This window comes from Melospiza georgiana, chromosome Z (genome assembly GCF_028018845.1).
Source record: "Melospiza georgiana isolate bMelGeo1 chromosome Z, bMelGeo1.pri, whole genome shotgun sequence".
Lineage (NCBI taxonomy): Eukaryota > Metazoa > Chordata > Aves > Passeriformes > Passerellidae > Melospiza > Melospiza georgiana.
Window position 1 is genome coordinate 19,564,710 of NC_080465.1, and position 19,167 is coordinate 19,583,876.

Below are 19,167 nucleotides of genomic sequence, written 5' to 3' on the forward strand. Positions count from 1 at the left end.
GCTTTTCATTATGGTCATTAAATAATGAAAAAAAGGTCAGTGAACTGGCATCAAGTTCTTTCTGGAAAGTGGTCCTTGCACCAGCACACTGAGTGAAATTCTGCTGTTAATATGAGGATTTCTACAAATTTCAATGCAAAATTAAGAGGCAAACTCTAAACACTAATCCAACAGTTACTGCACAAGCTACATGAATTATTGCTACATCACCACAGTGCATGTAAGAGCTAGTGCCTGGAATCTTCAAAGAGACTTTGTTTCATTTTCCAGAATTTAGACTCACTCACCTTTAAATTATTACATTTCTGCCTATCTGGTTCAAGAGGCAGTTTGCATCATCAAGGCCAGCCTGTCTAGTTGAATTCACAGCCAGGAAGGTAAACAGCGGCCAAGGAAGGCAAGACCCTCATCACCCATCATAATGTCTTCTTGTGTTTGTGCTGTTATTCCTTGTATTACTTTTTTTTCAGATGGTGAAGTGCCTCTTTGTGTTTGTAAAGCAGTGCTTGCACTTAAGCGTGTTCCATAAATTATTTCTACCAAATAGTAACACTATTAGCTATTTTACCAAGCCTTGCTTTTCTTTTGAGGTTGAAAGGAACCCAGACATAAGGGCAAATCTGGGGGCAGCTCAGATAAGTGAACACCTTTATTAAAATACTATCATTTTTTGGTACACAAAATATGAATATGTGCACATATATAGACACACTTCACATACACAAGCTTTGTATGTATATACATATGTGTATATATATATATGCATATGGACAAATTCTGACATTACAGAGAAGCTTCAGCCACCTAGTTTCTGTCCCAAATTTAGTTTCTGCAAAACAAAGCACAGAACCAAACTCAGAACCAATGGACCTATCTCATTAAGAGTACATGCCGTTGCTTCATACACAGTTTTGTATTTTACATGAACAAATACGAAAGCAAACTCATGCCCTCCTATCAGCCTCGATTCATACCTAAAGCCATGTTTTTCTCAGACTAACTGTAAACATGATTTTTGAATATGATGGCGTTAATAATGCCCCATTAAAAAGAAATGTATTTATACCAGAGGGAAGTACTGCTCTCTTCGTAAAGACAACTGGAATTACACCTAGCTCTCCTCCTCAAAAGATGATGTTTTTGGATGCAAGTCCATGGCTCTGTACAGCTATTTCAGCTGTTTTCAACTCGGGAATCAATTCGTAAACACAAAAACATGCAACTTTGAAATCGTCAGACTCCATCTTCCACTGTCTACAAACCCTGCCTCCACCTCACTAGCACAGTATCGATCAGCCTGAAACGCAGGAAGAGCTGGCATCCCGATTTAAAAGGGCAAAAATATTCATGAGCCAGATGACTGCACTAACCCGCCTTTTTTTTCACACGGTAGGCGTGAGCCCGGCCCGCAGAAACTGACAGGCCTCGGCGCTCGGGGCGCGGCGCTGCCCCCGCCGCTCCGCAGGGCGGCACCGGGGCCGGGGCCGGGACCGTGCGCGGACATGTGCCCGCCACGTCCCTCACGAGCCGGCCGCACCGACTCCTCCATGCATTGCTGCGGCCCGCCCCGCTCCGCGGCCCGCCCGGGCCCTGCAACCCCCGCCGCCCTACCTGGTAGAGCGCGGAGCTTGCGTCAGGGCGCGACCCCACGGCCGCCACCGCGTCGCCGCGGTACCCGCGGGAAAGCAGCGGGCGCAGCAGCCCAAGGCAGCGGCCCGGGAGCCGCGGGGCACCCAGCAGCATGGCCGGGCTGGGCCGAGCAAGCCGGGCCAAGCAAGCCGAGCCGAGGCAGACGTCCCAGGCCGCCGCCGCCGCCGCCGCCGCCGCCACTCCCCCCGGCGCAGCCAATGGGCACAGCGGGGCCGGCCGGGCCGCGGAGTCCCAGCCCAGGCCGCTGGACAAACTAATGCTGTAGCACACCTTTTGGAAGAGTTGTGTTGGGACGCGCACACGTGAAAACTGTGTTTTCACGCACAGCCTAGGAAAGCCCTTGCCCTTCTTAGAAACTTGTCGTAGAGTAATAGGGACAATCTTTTTAAAATCCAAACCATCTTTGTTCGAGTTTCTCCCTTCTGTGAAAACTTTGCTATTCTTCAGTATTCCAGTTTTACTTCAAGTCAAGGCCCTTATCTGTAGAGAAAGGTAACAGCAGGGAGTCTGATACCAAGTAAATTAAGCTCTACTCTTAAAACAAAACCAGGGAACACCGACGATCCTCCTCCTGAACCATGCTCAGCCTGTTACCAGCACGTCTGTGAGCACCCCAATGGTGCAGCCCAAACTTCAGCTTTTCCTTTAGTTCACACTTATTAGCTTTGTGGACTTCTAAGTATTTAAAAACTGCATTTGAAACTTAGATAAACAGCAACACAGGTAAAAGAAAATAATTTATTCACTAATTTACATAAAGAATAGGACTACTTCCTTTGACACAGAAAGCTTGTATGTGATGATACAAGGCGTTAGACAACTCTAAGCAAAACAGTTTTATGCCACATCTTTGTAAAAATGCTACACATACATATTGAGATTTCAATGGTATCTTCTTACATCCTTCATCATTATAAAACTTCCATACACAAAACACAAAATTCTCTTATTTCTATTCAAATTAAATTTGTTCTTAAAAAAAAATTTCTCATCAAAGTGCATGTTATTTGCTGCAAGAAAAAAGAAAGCATAGCCCCAATTAACAATGCAGATAAGGCACCATAAATCTTAGTAATGAAGTAGTTGATTTTTTTCCCCTTATAACATGAATGCAAGCTAAAATGTATGCAACTGAATATAGAATGATTATCCCCTCAGAACTCACTCAAAAGGTACTCACAGCAATTATTTCATAGCCACTCCCCAAGAATCTATTTTTAGGCTCTATGAGTGCAATTGATATAAACATGCCAGACATATCAGGAAGTAAACACTTGCATACTTAATATCTACAAGATATACAATACATAGAGTTACATGTATACATGAATCTCTTTCATAATGTTTACAGTAGAACAAAACTTAGATAAACATTTCAAGTTAAACGGATTAGGCAAAGCACAAGACACCATCTGAACAGAAACTGTGGTTGTATTTTTGAGGGTTTTTTGGGGGGTGAAGTGGGATGATCAGATGCTTTCAAGTAAGTTACTCTACACTAAGACCACTAGTCCCTTTTCCATCACCTCAAGGAATACTGCTGCTAGTGAGATTTCACTGGCAGAGCTAATATACCAATTTGCAGTAACGTTAGCTTTCTTCTGTATTTCTCCTATTTGACAATAGTTTAAAGGTTCCTTCAGAAGCTTTGCCAACAACTTCTGAAAAGAAAAACATTCTCAAACTTCATCGACTATTTCAAAATTAACTACATATTTGTATTATTTACCTGCCAGTAAAGGATTACCCAGTCCAAACCTGATGATAGGTTTCTTGAGAGCATTAACAATACCATTTAAACATCAGTTTAACCTTCATAATAAATTGCTTTGAAAAAGTACCTGCAAATATTAATTAATGGGAAAAATTTTAATACTACTCAAGCTACTACTGCAAGCAGGAGTTTCAGATTAAATATTGACTCTTTCAGCAACCAGAGTGCATAAACCTAATTACCTCACCCAGACAAATTTCTTGATGAGGTAAATAAAAATTTAAACTAAAATCTAAAGCTAAATCAGAATTTTATGACAAGTTACAGTACAAGCAGACACGCACATAAGAAAACCCTTTTAATTCAAGTGCTTCAAAGCAGCAAATCCTCAAAAGTGACATTATATAATCATGGTTTAATCCAATCTCTTTGTGCTACTTTGCACAACGGAAACTGAGGAAGTCAGTAAATATACAAACAACTACACATACAAATAGGGAGAAGAAATTGTATCTACAGCTTTGTTTTTCAATTTAGAAGAAAATTAGCATTTATACTAGGAAACATCAATCTCCTCCTGCAAGTGATAAAAAAGGTTGCAAACATTAACCTTTTGTTATTATCTTTTAGTAAATTGCGTTTTTAAGTTTTCAACAAATTTTTAAGGAACCAATCCTACTGGGTTTTTCATGCTACAATCTTTTAAACTATGTGGTTAAAAAACTCTTACAAAAATATGTAATTTGGAGATTCAAACAAAAACACCTGAAGTGCTTGACATATGTATGTATGTATTTACTACATCACTTCCAGTATTTGCCTTCTGATCTTCAGATATTACATTATACCCAAAAGGTTAATTCCTCCTTCTAACGTAACATACTTCACAAAAAGAAGTAAAGAACTTGAATAGTCAGTACTAAGAAGCTTTAGCATTAAAATGGAAAAGGATACTTGTTGCAAGATTAAACATTATTTCATTGCACTTTTCTGTAGTATAGTCATGCACTCACTATCAGTGTCTAAACAAGTGAAACCATAAGCTGGCAGTCAGTAAGTAGTCTGGTCCTATGACATTATTGTAGTGGTTTAGACTATGTCAGCATTTTGAAAGTTCCTGGGTTGCTTCAGAAAGAATCCACTTCATCTTCACAGCACTAATTAACATGTCCTAGGGTGACTTCATGATGCTTGTATCCCAAATCATCTGTTCTGTTTATGCTGGATATTAAGTTTTGCACCTTTAAGACTGGTTCCGAGAGCAAAGGGGAAGAGAAGTGCAGAGCTTGTTATCAGAAGCTGCACTTGCTCCTCTGCATTCTCTCTCACAGACTGTGTTGTCTCCAGAACAGACAGATGGCAGGTGAGAGCTTTCCTTTGTTTTTAGTTAGGTTTTAGCTAGCTGAGGCAGAGAAGTTCCCTGGACTGTGGCTTTTCTTTTTTTTGGGAACTGATCAGCCTTCTTCTGGACTGAAAACCCAGAAAAACATGGGCACCTCACACCTGTGGCCCACTGAAGCCCAGGACACAGCATTTTCCAGCACAGGAGGAACTGGTAATAGACTGAGTGAGCTGAGTTAGACTCCAAGGAAAGGACTTTCTTAATTTGCCATCTCTTCAGAACAGCAACAGGTGTTATTGTTTAGTATTGTTCATTTTTTTATGCTTGTGAATACTTTGCTTGTTAAATAAACAGGTTTTTTTCCACTTTTCTCCAAGAAAATCTTTCCAAACCAGCTGGGGAAGGGGCCACTTGAATCTGCTTTCTAGAGGGACCCCTTTGAAAATTTCCTCTCAAATTTGCCCTAAACCAGGACAAATACATTTTTTTTAGTGCCCAACATGTGGTTTGAGAAAGGGAAAAATCCTGTACTGATTGCATTTTGGTTCTACTTACTCTGCACTGAGATAAAGCAGTCAGTAGCCATGTTGATTGAATTCATGTCTCTCTGGATGAAGGCTTTCACCTGTCTCTGGTCCCTAGGCTGTTTTGAGGGTTTAATACCTTTCTGGTCCCTAGGCATACTTTCTCATCTGGAGATAGATCCAGTATTGTGCCTAACAAGTAGCTTTTACAGTGGAGGGGCACAGATTTGAGTTGCTATTGTGCTGGGCTTGGTGAAAATGGTTTATAGGGAGTTTACATAGGTAGAGGAGCTTGTTCAAGACGTTTGGTTTATGGTTTCTTTGTCCAACCCCGCATCCCAGTTCCAGTCGCATGTTTTGGGGTTTATTAGTAATCGCACCCAGTTTGTTAAAGGAGCAGCAGGAGATGAGGCTTTTCAGCCTTTTCTTTCCATCTTCTCCTTTGAATCTGTTACATCACTTTCAGAGAATGTTCAGTTTCCCCTGAATGTTAAAGAGATCACTTTCCTGATATTTTATCTGCTACTGTTATTACTGGCTGACATTAAGTGTGGCATAATGAATATCAGAATGAATTGTAACTTTTAAAATACTCTTTTCTTGCTGCAGTATATTCTGTGATCCTAGGTTTTTATGAAACCCTTTGCTATTCTGAATCATCCACTTCCATGAAGATGTCACTGAAAAAGTACTCGGAGATTTTGGTTGGTTCTCCTTCCTTCTCTTGATCTTTAGCACAGAGAGGGGGCTTCTCAGGTGAGTTGTTACTTGGAACCTGATAAAACAAGAAAAGGTTGCTCTTAACAGTCTTCATCAGTGTGTATGTGTAAATATATTTACATATATATGCACATGATCTATTTGTAAGGGTATTTTATTTATGTAGGAAGTTTTGACAAAAGGGGGGGAAAAAAAAATCAGAGTTTACTGAAAATGAGAAATAAATAGATATCCATGCAGACAAAAATCACCTGAGTTCCCTTGCAAGTTTCCTAAACATGCCCAAGTCAGAATCTTGTCAACTGGAACAGATACTGGACTCAAAACATGAATGCTACACACCCATCTACTCACTCCTGAAACAACTAATTCTCAGTTCTTCACACCTCAGAAATGCATGGTTGTTCAAAAGTAAACTCATACCGTAACTGTAGCATCAGCACCCACATGTTCATGTTCTACAGATGATGAAGTACAGGGAAAGGAACAAGATTCCCTCTCATCCTTAGTGGACAGAGTGGGTTTCTTTAGACTTCGTTTTGGAGTCACAATTCGTGGCTTTTGGATCTTCCCTCTATTCCCTTTGGTGTCTTCTGCAGATGCAGAATTACTTTTTTTGCAAATTAAAGATAAAAATCCCAATGGTTTTCGTCCACCCCTGTTCAAAACAAATATGGTCAGGATGTCATAGGATTGCTCGATAAAAGGAAGATGTAAATAGCATTGCAGGAGTCCAATTATATACACAGGAAATAAACACACACCTACAAGACATATGAAAATTCTAAGGAAAAAAACCAAAAAGTCATTCTGAGAAAGGCTTTGGTATTACTGAATATTCTGGTACAAGAGTTTTTATGTCTAGTCACAGAGATTCTTGACAATTTTTAAACCTGGGAACAGGAACCTATTATTTGCTGTTACTCCACAGCTCGTAACAAGCTACCAGACTTTCAGAGAGTGGCTCCAAGAAGGATGGAGGCACACTTCTGAAGAACAAACTGAAAATTCTGAGTATCCTTCATGTAATCAATGGAAAACCTGATCCCCAAGAATCGGGCTACAGCAGACTATCTACTGCAGGATTTTAGCCTAATTACAGCAGTAAACCCAGACCAGTGAGCTTATGGAAGTCACAGCACTGAGCTAATGTGAGTCACACACAAAGCATTAACTTTTCATGTTGTTAAGAGTTTACAAATTAGAGAAGTAAACTTTAAGGCAAGGATTCTGATGTTAATGCATCACTATCCAATTGCTGTGGATGTCCCAAATATAAATACACAATATTGGTACTCACACAAGCATAATGAAAAAGTAAATGCCAGATTAGAAGAAGCCAGTGGAGTATCACAATCAAAATAATTAAATACAGGAGCAACAGAGAACATGAACTCAAAACATTTAAATAAACAGTACAGAAAGGTATATTTTAAAAATCAAGTCAACATATAGGTAAGAGGAATATCCTCTGAGCTGCCAAGATTGAAACTTCTTTGGGGAAATTACTTATGTCAGTGCTAAAAATTCAGTAACAAATCTTACTGGCAGGATGAACATCCAAACAAATGGATAGGTATACATGACACAACATGAGACTTAGCTATGGGAAAGAACAAATTATCCTAAGGCCCTATCACAGCCAATGGATGCCTGCCTGACAAAAGGCATCTATCATGTCTAAATAGACACACAATATGTCAGTAGTGCCCTTCAGTTGATCTACTCATTTAATGAGTAAAATAATGCAAATTTCAAAGCAGACAGTTTGATGCTTTCTGACTTGCAGGAGATAATAGAAACTGTAACTCTTAGCCATGCTGGTCACAAACAATGGTACTGAAAAGATGTCAACATAGAAACATGATCTTTTTTTACAGAACAAGCTGACAAAACATTATTGCAATTACTCCATACCTGAGTAATGGAGTTTTTGAAGAGGACGCTGGGCTTCTAGTTTGCTCCAACTGTGCAGATTCATGCACATTCTCTTGCTTTCCTTGTCCACTTGTTTCTGCTCTTCTGTTAGAGGTTAATCTAGACATAACATCCTCTTCCATTTCAGATGCTGCATTCTCAAGTGGTGCTTTCCCTAAGCTCTCCAAAGTCTCAAGCTGGCTTTTCTCAGCCAGTTGTGAGATAGACACCAATACAGAAGTAAGTACTTTTTCCTTTGCTGAGGCCTCTGTTTTTTGAAAAAGATTCCCTGTAAAAGAAGTTGAGGGTCACAAAGACTTCCATGATAACACAAGAGCCCAAAAAATGCATTATATTAAAATGGTTTGAACCATTACAGCAGAAGGGCTGAATTTTTGTTTAGTTTTATTTGTCCATTTATTTTTATGAGTCACCACTACGAATTAAAAGTTCGTGGTCTACTTTTAAAGCCTTTAAGACCATATGGATGTTATAGGAAGAAGCTGGTAGAAGTTACAGCACACTCTTCCCCCTTCCCCCATCCTTTATTAGCACGCCACAGAACTCAGTCTAGTCACCTAGCCATTTAACCTTCTACAGCTTCCCTCAGAGGTCTTTTTCAGAGCCAAAATTATAGTTCACCAAGCCCTTCACTGGCTCAGGTCAATGAAGATTGCATTGTCAGCAGTTTTGCTTTTCCTCTGTTTCTTCAGAGGCTGATTGATCTCCTAAACAATTCCGTACTTTTTCAGTAAAAATGCAAAACAAAATAAAAATAAACTATTTTGGCATTGCATGCTTAAAACACCAGTTAATGCTTTTGATTATCTGTGCTCCTTAACAGGTGGAAATATTTGCCTAAGAGACGATAACACGTTTAGTCAAAAAAACCTCTCAAATTTCACTAATAAACTAGGTACAGCAATGCTTTTAAAACCATTATTAAATAACCAACATTTATGTAATTCGGTACACCTAGTTTATAACAGAAAGCATGGAATGGGGGTATTAGTGTAGTACCAGGAAAACTTGTTTCTACTATTGTGTTAGATGGCCTCAGAAAGAAATACTTAGCATGACAACCAGTACGAAGTTGTGATGTGTTTATATTCATTATACTTCGGTTTGCCAGTTTACATGTACATACCAGAAGTTACCATTGGCCCATCTGGGGATTTAATTGAATAACCCTGTATGTAAAAGAGAAAAAAAAAGAGTTTTTTTAATTGCTTTAATACAGAAAAGACAATGAAGTTGATAAACTCATATCACACATGCACAGTTCTAAGCACAGGACTGATACAGTAGGACAGTGCAGCATCATTAATCACTTAACTCATTTCCTAAGCAGGTTTTTCAACGTGTTCCTATGACAAATTACTCAAGACAAGGATATTGAGATAAGAGATCAAAGAAGGAAGAAGATGGTTATCCATCCCTTCCTAGAAAGGCTTTCTGAATCATCTGGGGAATTACCACCCATTCCTACACCAAGGTACACTATACAATATTAGCCCACTTACAAAGATCAATGGTAGTTGCTGCCATAAGCTTGGTCATATTGTAAAAAAGCACAAAAGGATACTGGAAAGATGGTGGCTTGTTTTCACTGGCAACTTGCTTTTTAAACCAGTACCTGCTATGTTAAGAATCAATAGGAACATATCTATCTAACACCTTCTTCATGTAACAGACACAATTCAGATTCAAAACATCATTCAGTGCACCTAGACATCCTGCCAGTCATCCAATATACCTCCAGAGTTTCCTCTCCTGCAATGCCATTGTCATAAGGGTGATGCAGAATGAACCAAGTAAGACTGTTTATTGTAATATTACCAGTCTGTCTACTAGGAAGTCTAATTCAAAAACACCTGAGAGCCTACACATTCTCAAAAAACCCTAATAATAAATAAACAAATACCCAAAACCTGTTGTAGATTTAAAAACTAAAAGCCATCTATAGGTGTTGATTTTCCTTTTAAATTGTATAGGCATATATAGTACATATTTAAGCAAGTAACACCATTAAAAAATAAACATAATTAAAATGCTCTATTATGTGTTATGCATCTACCCCATGGATGAAAACTCACCAAATTATGATCTCACCTTGTAAGTGGTTTCCAGGCTATTTTCCACTGTAACAGTAGATGGAGTTTTCTTGGAAGGAGGAAAATCATTCTCTTCAAGCTCAGCAGCCAACCGTTTTTGAGCTGTCTGCAACTTTGGAACAGGGTCTACTCCACTCTCTAGTTGTTTGGTTTCCATACTGCTGTTCAAAGGTCCAGCAACCTTACCAGCTGCAGTTGTCAAGGATCCAATACTGTTTATAGATATATAAAGTCATTATTGTGACAGTACTAGAAGCTAAAATTTACTTTGTATAAAGTTTCTGTATGGAAAAATACAATATTATTTATCTGCACAGTTGAACCCCCACATGCTGTATGGTCTCAAAAACATACAGACATATATAAGACATACAGAGAAGCAGCAGAGACTAGAAAATATGATAAAGCAGTAATTGCATCACATTCTAGTTATGATCTTAGGACTTTCCTTAGTACAGCATTAGGGTTTGTGGGGTTTTTACTACTTTGCAACAGTTCCATTTTTCATAATGTCTTTTTCCTCTGGTTTTTTTTTTCCCTCCCAAATGGACTAAGAGATTTAGCTCAACAGTAATGTTGAACTAAAAATTTTGTTACACTGCATTCAGAGGTACTCTTAGTAAAAGAAATTCAAATCCTTTTGGATTGTAGTAGACAAACCAGCTATTATTCTTTGGAGTAATTAATTGTGTTTTAACCTTGTCTGCCTTTTAAATAGTAAATTCAAGACAATGAGAATTTACATCTACTGTTTATCATGTTTTCCAGAAAATCATCTACATGACTAATCTGGACGAGCAATTAATAAACAGATACTCTATGAAACTGTTGAAGTAATGTAAAATGCAAACATGCTTAGATTTTTTCATTTCAATTGCTTTGCATTGTAAGTATCCATATTGCAAAGTAAAGCTCAAGATGGGCAAATGACTTCTACTAAAAAGGAAGAATTACTCTAAAGGGTAGATCGGAATTAAGATGACACCAAAATCTCAGCTAACTAAAACACTAAATTTAAAACACCTATAGAATCTTCCTCAAATCGAATTAGAGCCCTTTTTACTTTCTTAATTCTCGAGCCATCTGTCAAAATTACTTCCTCTTGCATTTCTTCTTTTGAAAGTTCTAGACAGTCAGAGAACAATCAACGTACACAAAAACTGTTTCACTTTGATTAAAAAGAAAGCATTTACCTCTCCACTTCAGTCACAGTTGTTTCACTTGCATTTACAGGGCTGATAAGTATTGGGGCTGGTAGTACTGGTTCTGAAGTTTGTTCCACCATAGCAGATGCATCAAACTCTTTTGAGCCAGCTGGGATTTCAACCAATGTTAAAATGAATGTCTGTTCTTCCTCTGGACATCTATGATCATCATTCACTACTATAATTGTTTCAAAGAAATAAGTGACAAAAAAACTATTAATCAAATATGAAAATATGCTGTTCTCTTCATATCATCCCTACACAGAGTACTGAAATTTTAGGCATTCATTTCTCCATGGAAAAAGACACTGGACATATTCTTGAGACAATAAGCTTCCTGACTTCCCTGATAAGATACACATCATCATCTCCTGGTGCTTATTCACTGCAGAGGAATCCTGATTACCATTTAGAATGAGGAATATTAAAAATGCCATGTAATGATGAAGATTTTAAAAGGGTGTTCTAGCATTAAAGAGCAATCTGCAGTTTAATTAAATGTATGTCATGGTGGTCAAGTGCCCCTCTGTCTTTAATTGCAACTCTCAGGTATTAAGAATTACTTCTTTAAATGGCAGATGTCTACTATTTATACTAAGGTAAGCACAGGATTTTTCCCCTCACTGCAGATTGGCAGAACAGGATCTGAGAAGCATAGTCTTGAATTTAAGAGGAAAAACAGATAATTTAATCAACAAATAGATATTAACAGAGAGTTGCCAGCTGCCATCCATTAGAATTTAAGGAACAAACATTTGTAAAGTTTTCAAAAGATGGAAAACAACAATGGTACTCCATTATTTAAGACAGCTCTCAATGAGGTAAAGCTGTTATTCCAACCTCAGCTTGCTTGGATTCTTCATCTAATTAAACACAGTTTAAGATGCTTCACCCCAAGATTCTGGCAATAATACAGCACAGCAACAAATGTCTAAGAAGTAGTATTAGCCTTATCTTTTGCAGAAGCTCATGAGTTACAGCTTTAGACTGTAGTTTCCACTAAAAGTAAGTATTCTAGGCCTCCGTCACTGTGACTATCCCCTATGTTAGACAAGTAGTGGTTCCAAACCAAGCATTTCAATTTGTTCTAGGGAACAGCAGACATCACCTTCATAACTTTCATCATACTTGATCAGTTAAGCATTAATCTGTTGACTCAGTACAGCTAAAGAAGGAAGTTTGATTGTTTTACACGTCCCCTCTTCTTCTTTCCTCTGCTCCACACTTGCACAGTACAGCCCTCCTACTCACAGAACTCTGACAACAGCATTCACTTGGTAAGTTCATGAGCAACTACAGCTCACTAAGCCAGTGGAAAACTACAGAGTTTCTCACCCTCTGTCATGTTCAGTTTTTGTTGGGTGAGTCAGAGGTGCAAAAAGGACTCTAAAAACTATATACTATACCTACCACAGGGTAAGCAGCAGGAGCTCTCAACAGGGCAAAGACAGCAAGTTTCCCTTCCACTGATACTTAAACTTAATGAAGGGCTATTCAAATAGTTCTTAAGTCTAGTTTCTATTAATGAAATGTAAAGACAAGAGGCTAGGGAGGGGAATATCATTATGCTGTGGATCATTATTTGTGTTAATAGAATAGATTGATTATAAGTCAATAAAAAATGAAAATTTTTTTAAATGAAAATTTCAGGGTTGTATTCATCTTTTAGTAAGCACAAGATAAAGAAATGTGGGCTTTTGCTAACTTTGAATATTAGCACATTATACCTGAAGTTTCTTCTCTGCTGCTTATGCAATGTCGTTGAGCATCCTGAGTACAAGCTTCATTCTAGAAACAACACAGTTGAAATAAAACAACACAGTTGAAATTAATAAATTTGGAAAATTACTCTAGGAAACAGGAAGAAACAAAGCATGTCAAATGCTGAAGATCCAAAAACTCCAATCACATAATCATTATTTCATTTATTAGTTTTCACTTCTAGCTGTTCTAGGCTGAAGAGTATTAGTCTAACAAGGACAAGAGACACTGGGGAAATATAAAATTTATATGCAGCTTGTTGTCTATATTAATAGTTTGTCAAAATAAATTTATACTTCCTACAGCACAATTCTGTCAGAGATGACTCACACAATAAATTGTTCAGTGGCACTAAGAAAGCAGATTCCTACAACCCTTAACAAACCACTGAGTGCCAAATAAAAACATTAACCTCTACAGCTCATCTATCCCTTCCCTTCTACAGCTTGTCCCTTTACTAAAACCAGGAATTAATTGAACCAGCTCTACCACAAGCTGCCTTTCCTCATACTCTCTCTGCCAGGCCTGTAAGAGCAACATCATTTTTGCACATTGTCCTTATAGGAAATCAGCCTTGACACAGCAACCTGCTGCACTCAGGAAACAAGCTACTATGCATCAGCTGTTCCAATGTAACTACATGCTCACTGATCTCACACAACACTAGAAACCCTGGGCAACTGTGAATGAACCTGTCTCTCATGACAAAAATAAGGTAACTCTCATTTATACTAGAACCTGGACCCACAAGCCACTGCAAAGAAATGGATGTGCAAGACATATTGTTTACCTGTGACAACATAAATGATGATAATATAAATTATATAGATATATGTAAAAATATGCAAAATTTGTGTATGTCATATAATCATGCATGTAAAGCTCTTAATTGTTTAATCGGTTTTTTTTAATAAATGAGAGAGAACATAACGAAGAATGCAGTTTGCTTTGCTCCATCCAAGCAGTAACACTTTAACTTCATTTTAATGCAAACAAACATAACAGTAAGAGGTCAGTCACACTGAATGGATACAAGAATCTTAGGTAACTTCTTCCATCAGGACTTCTTAAAAATTCCTCCCAGTTTTGCTAATGTGTATTACTTATTACTGAAATGTTCTAAAGAGAGTTTGCAAAGATTAAGTTTGTCTGAAAGATTGTTTGGATATGCCCCTGTGAAAAAGCAAGTTTCATTTACCACTGAAGTATCAAGTGTTTACAACTGGTGAGTATATTTGCACTGAAAACCTCTTTCTTTACAGAATTTCAAAATCTTGGCGCTTCTGGACTGTAATTAAGTTCTTGTTCTTTACCTGAGTAAAGTTGACTGTACAGATATGGTGCTCAAGAGGACAAGGACTCTGCTCAGACAGTTCATCCACAGAACTTTGATTTGGACAATCTTCTTGTCCAAGGTGTGATTTTTCAGGTTTTGGTGATGCAGTTAGATGTCCTAAATCTCCTGAATTTCCACATGCATCTCTTATCTGCTCTTCCGTTCTGCAAGGTATATATCTTGTTAATTTGAAACCAGATAAAGATACACTATGCAAATGCTAAATTCTGTGTTACAATGTATTTAATATGAATAATATGTAATTACAGGAAAACAAAGTGCCTGTTTAAAGACTACATCATTGTACTAAACAGAATGCATAATCTTTGAACAAATCTACATAAAGAATTTCACAGAAAGGCCTCTGTAACTTCACTAATGGAACCACTCCTACTTGAAAGCATAACCAAGCAGGAAGCCTTATAAGCTCATTAACATTTCTAAATTAATCAACTCATTAACATTTCCTTGCAGTTTCATGAAAGACAGTTAAGCAGCAAGGTAATTTCAAAGTTCTAAAATAGCAAACAAAAGTGAATGTTCTATCTCCAAAAGCTGTAGCAGAATACGTAAGGGAGAAAAACCTGAAGTCTCAACTGTACACTATCTGTGTAAACACAGTGTCTGTGAGCACACTTTTTCCATTACAGTCACATACTACACCTGAACTTCAGCTGCATATTTTAAGAGAAATAGGAATAAAGTCAGTATTAAATGATGAGTCTTCTTACCTCTCAATTTTGTCTACTTGCTTGTTAAGTTCCATACCTCCAGATGCAAAGTCATGAAGAACTGAAGAATCACCTGCAGCTTGTCTGACTGGCTCTGGTTCCACCTTCTGCATTTCTGCATTACCCCTCAAGGTTGTAGGATCTAAGTTTTATAAGAACAAAAATTAAAATATTGTCTTTGCAGTCTGCAGGTATATATATCTGTATACCTTTTTATATATAATCTTGTATGAATTAAAGTTTTGTAGTATGTTTATACAGACAAATATACACGAATATGCACATGAGTAATTGTGTCTTACATAAATAAGGTATATATACACACATATCTCATCTTGCCTTTCCTATTTTGCCATTGGCATGAAGACAAGAGTTTGAAGATTATCTTTTTTGCAACTGCTTTAAGAATAGAAAGCCAGTTCCTTCTATCTCCTCTTTCACTTTAAATGGAAGGAAAAGACAGTGATAACAGAAAAAAGTACAGTGGATTTGACTGTATTTCTGTATTTGTATAGTTACAGATTCTGCCAATCTGTAATTGGCAGTCCAGTAATTTAAGTGCCTTACAAGTATTTTAATACCTACAGAAAAAACTTGCCATTCAAATTTCCTTTAATTTCATACTGAAAGGTATTCTCATGTATAAAACAATATCACAAATGGGTACCCTATCTTACAATGGCGATATTTCACCTGTAAATGTGAATGGAAAGTGAAAACTTTCAGATTTGTTTTATTTCATCAACAGATGTGAATCTGTTGAATAACCATTTTCAGAGCCCTAGGATAAGAAACAGGCTTACCAGATTGAATTTGCTCTAGTTGTTCCACAAGTATATTTGCATTAAATATCTCCTGCATTATGTTTTCACTGGACCTCAATATTGCAGAGGTTGGCTCAGGCTCCAGGTGTCCACCTCCTGTCTGTCTCATACTACTCACCACAGGCAAAGAGCTACCACTACAAGTAAAAGGAAAGATGTCATCAACAGAGTCCCTGATTTTTGACAGTTAGTGAAGAGAAGATATAAGAGATATGGGGTAGATCAAACAATGAAGACCTGAAATGTAGGCTACAACTGGCAGAGAAGACAGAAAACTACCCGGCAAGATAAAAAAAAAAAAAAATCTTTTTCGAATTGAAACAGACTAGTATGCTGCAAACTAGTATGTTTCTAATGTAAAGGAATTAAAAAAAAAAAGAGAAAAATGTATATGTTTAAATAACAGGAGAAGATCAGAAATCTAATACATATGACACGGTAGTAAGTTCTGGTAATACAAAGAAAATAATAAATAAAAGTAATACAAAGAAAAATAATATAATTAAACTGGATGCAAAATAAATTATCTTGGATTAACATTTTTCAAAGAGCATAATCTCATACTTTGTTCAAGCAGTCAACAAGTTAAATAGTTTCTCAAATAAATCATGACAATCAGCAGATGTTTCTCTGGGAAAGTGTCCCACTAAGCTGTCTAGTAATTCACAAATGCAAAAATTATTAATGATCATTCATTCAAATCATAATGATGGAAGATCAACTGGTTTCTTGCCATCCCTTTGATCTAAATCTTTGATTTACACCCCTGCAGCAGCAGTGACAATTAAGCAATTTGCCTTGGTCTGATTAGCTGTAGAGAACTTTGCAAGAAAGAGCTTGATAATTAAGAGTGATCCAGTACATAATTAGTTTGCATATTTTTTTCTCCCCTCTTCCCCGAGAAAACCTAATTTAATGAGAGAAAAAACAGTTGTAGATACCCAAAATTACACACAAACACTTCATGAAAGTAGTAAGAAAGAGATGAGAGGAGTTTCTGCATATTACATACTACATTACATTAACTGAGAAACCTTTACTTAAGCAAGACTGCTTGCAAATTGATAAATATGCCAGAAAGAACCTAGCAAAAGTAAGCAGTGCCAGAGGATCTCTCTCACTAAAGAAAATGAAATAGTAATTCAACCTGTTATCAGTAGCATCCATTTCTGAATATTCTTCTATCCCTGTTCTTGTGCCAGTGATTTGATGCTCTACATTGATGTTGTTTCCATCCTCAGAAGGCAGCAATTCCTTGACTGAAGTGTCTGAAGAAAGCAAATACTGACTAGAAGTTCTACATTCTTTGGAGTAGGCATGATTTACAAGACTATGAGCCATGTCCAAGTCATCTTGAGCAGGTAACATATGTGTCTGTTCTGGTTATAACAATAAACAGAATGGAAAATTTCATTTAAAACACTCAGGTTTGGCATGTATAAAAAGCTATATAACTTCAAGCCTCGTTCAACAAAGTTTCTATTCTCCAAAGACACGGATTGAAATCCCAGATAAACACAGTCCTAAGAGAATACTTTTTGTAGTAAGAACACAAAAAGTAACATTCAGCAAATGAAAGCAGATTAATAAATGGTAGACAAAATCTGTAACAAACCCAGGTAATTTCAGGTTGTAGCTAGTTAGGATGAAAAGACTATGCTTAACATTAAAGGTCTGAAAAGATCACTGAAAGTTACAGTCATTTAAGCTGGATCCCTTTCTTTCATACAGTTTATGTGCCCAGATCAATTTAAACATGTGTATCCTAAAGGCAACAAAAACAACTCTCTAGCAGTGATACCATTGGCAGTATTCAGCCAACCTGCGTTGGCTGGACTCATTATGCGTTACAATGCGTAGGACTAAAAGCATGAAAGGCTCTTGACCTCCTGCTACGCAGCAGCACATGGAAGAGCTTTGCAACCACTGCTCCATCCCTCCTTAGGTGGACCCAGAAAGTATGCGAGCAAGGCTTTGTCCCATAAATCAGATCATACCTTCAGTGCTTGTTTTTAACTGGAAATTTGGATCACCCATGGCAAGTAAAGTCATGGCAGCTTCAGTGCTTCCATCATTTATTCCTGTGAAGTTGTTCACACACATTGAAAGTCACAACCACATTAACTAGAAACACATTAACATATTCAAAAAGTATTTGACACTACCACCAATACAGTGAAGTACGTATTTTTTAAATTGACCTTATTTATGAATCAAAATGATTGTAGGCAAGCAGCCATTCTCATCCAGCAAATCCAAATTACTATTAGAACACTGAGCAGCAAGACAACTGCCTTTAAGGGTGTACTGGATACAGGTGGCAAGGTGTTGCCAGCAGGGGCCTGCCCTGGCTGGACACAGCCAGTTCCAGCTGACCCACTGCAGGACACAGCTGAGCCTCTCAGTCAAGATCATGGCACCTTTGGAAACAAATTTTAGGAAAGGGGGAAATGTGTATATCACTAGCAAGTTAACAGGAAATACATAAGCAAGATTGTTTCATATCTACCTTTGTCCACATCTGGATTTTCATGTATGATTGTTTCCTTAAACACAAAGAAAAACAATATTAAAGTTCTATATAAAATTACCTCATTTTTATTTAATGCTTACATGTAAATTCTGTGCCCACAAGTTACCCTGGTTTTAAGGCTAACAATAATTACTAACACAGTTTTCCCACAGGTGTGCCTCACATCTGTGTGTTACAGGTACCAATTGAAAAAGCTACACAGCTACATTCAGACATGGCAACAAGAAACTGCTGAAATAGCTTTGTATGACCAATGAAACAAACAAAATACATTCTTACAGTTGTTGAGGTGCTTTCTTCTTCCCTCTGTACTACTGGTTGGATAGAAGCACAAGTAAGACTTTCAGCATCAGTAGCCACCTGCACATCTGGGATATTCACAGATATTTCCAGCTGTAAAAGTAATTTTACAAGTATTTGAGTTCATCAGATGCAAAAGAAAATCTGACAAATGCAAATTTTTATAAACCTCACATATTTAACAGATGTTCAACATCTAGAGAAATCCTTTGCAAAAATCATACCTTGTCATTTGAGAAGGAAGCAGCGGTATGAATAGAAGGCAGAACAGGTACTGCTGCCTGTAGCTAAGTGGAAGCATCAGACAACCTAAGGCCTTGTTTCTAGTCACTCACTTCTCCACTGAACTAGCTATGCAGCTGAGATCTTTTATAGTGACTCTTTACCTCAAATGGGTTTTCTTATTTTTTAGTCCTTTTCTGCTTTTTAAATCTTCAGGATGGAAAATCAGTGCAGATTTATTTCCAAAGCAAGATAGGGAATCAATATGCAGACA

The 19,167-nt window shown here is 37.5% G+C and overlaps 2 protein-coding genes across 3 annotated transcripts in view; both read right to left on the reverse strand.

Annotated features, from left to right (window-relative positions):
* The window catches only part of MCCC2 (methylcrotonyl-CoA carboxylase subunit 2), a 37,265-nt gene extending 35,512 nt beyond the window's left edge, over positions 1-1,753 (reverse strand). Inside the window, exon 1 of the mRNA XM_058043526.1 lies at positions 1,612-1,753. Coding sequence (XP_057899509.1) covers positions 1,612-1,743 — 132 coding nt within the window. The 5' untranslated portion in view covers positions 1,744-1,753. The remainder of the gene's footprint in view (positions 1-1,611) is intronic.
* A 621-nt stretch (positions 1,754-2,374) lies between these two features.
* BDP1 (B double prime 1, subunit of RNA polymerase III transcription initiation factor IIIB) overlaps positions 2,375-19,167 on the reverse strand; it is a 52,540-nt gene continuing 35,747 nt past the window's right edge. For both annotated transcript variants that reach the window (XM_058043549.1, XM_058043548.1), the window contains exons 29-42: positions 18,651-18,764; positions 18,348-18,384; positions 17,836-17,919; positions 16,986-17,217; positions 15,818-15,975; positions 15,015-15,156; positions 14,261-14,447; positions 12,914-12,974; positions 11,175-11,364; positions 9,980-10,193; positions 9,015-9,057; positions 7,868-8,156; positions 6,374-6,608; positions 2,375-6,005 (exon numbers count right to left, since the gene is read on the reverse strand). In XM_058043549.1, the coding sequence (XP_057899532.1) occupies positions 5,877-6,005; positions 6,374-6,608; positions 7,868-8,156; positions 9,015-9,057; positions 9,980-10,193; positions 11,175-11,364; positions 12,914-12,974; positions 14,261-14,447; positions 15,015-15,156; positions 15,818-15,975; positions 16,986-17,217; positions 17,836-17,919; positions 18,348-18,384; positions 18,651-18,764 (2,115 nt within the window). In that variant the 3' untranslated portion in view covers positions 2,375-5,876. The remainder of the gene's footprint in view (positions 6,006-6,373; positions 6,609-7,867; positions 8,157-9,014; positions 9,058-9,979; positions 10,194-11,174; positions 11,365-12,913; positions 12,975-14,260; positions 14,448-15,014; positions 15,157-15,817; positions 15,976-16,985; positions 17,218-17,835; positions 17,920-18,347; positions 18,385-18,650; positions 18,765-19,167) is intronic.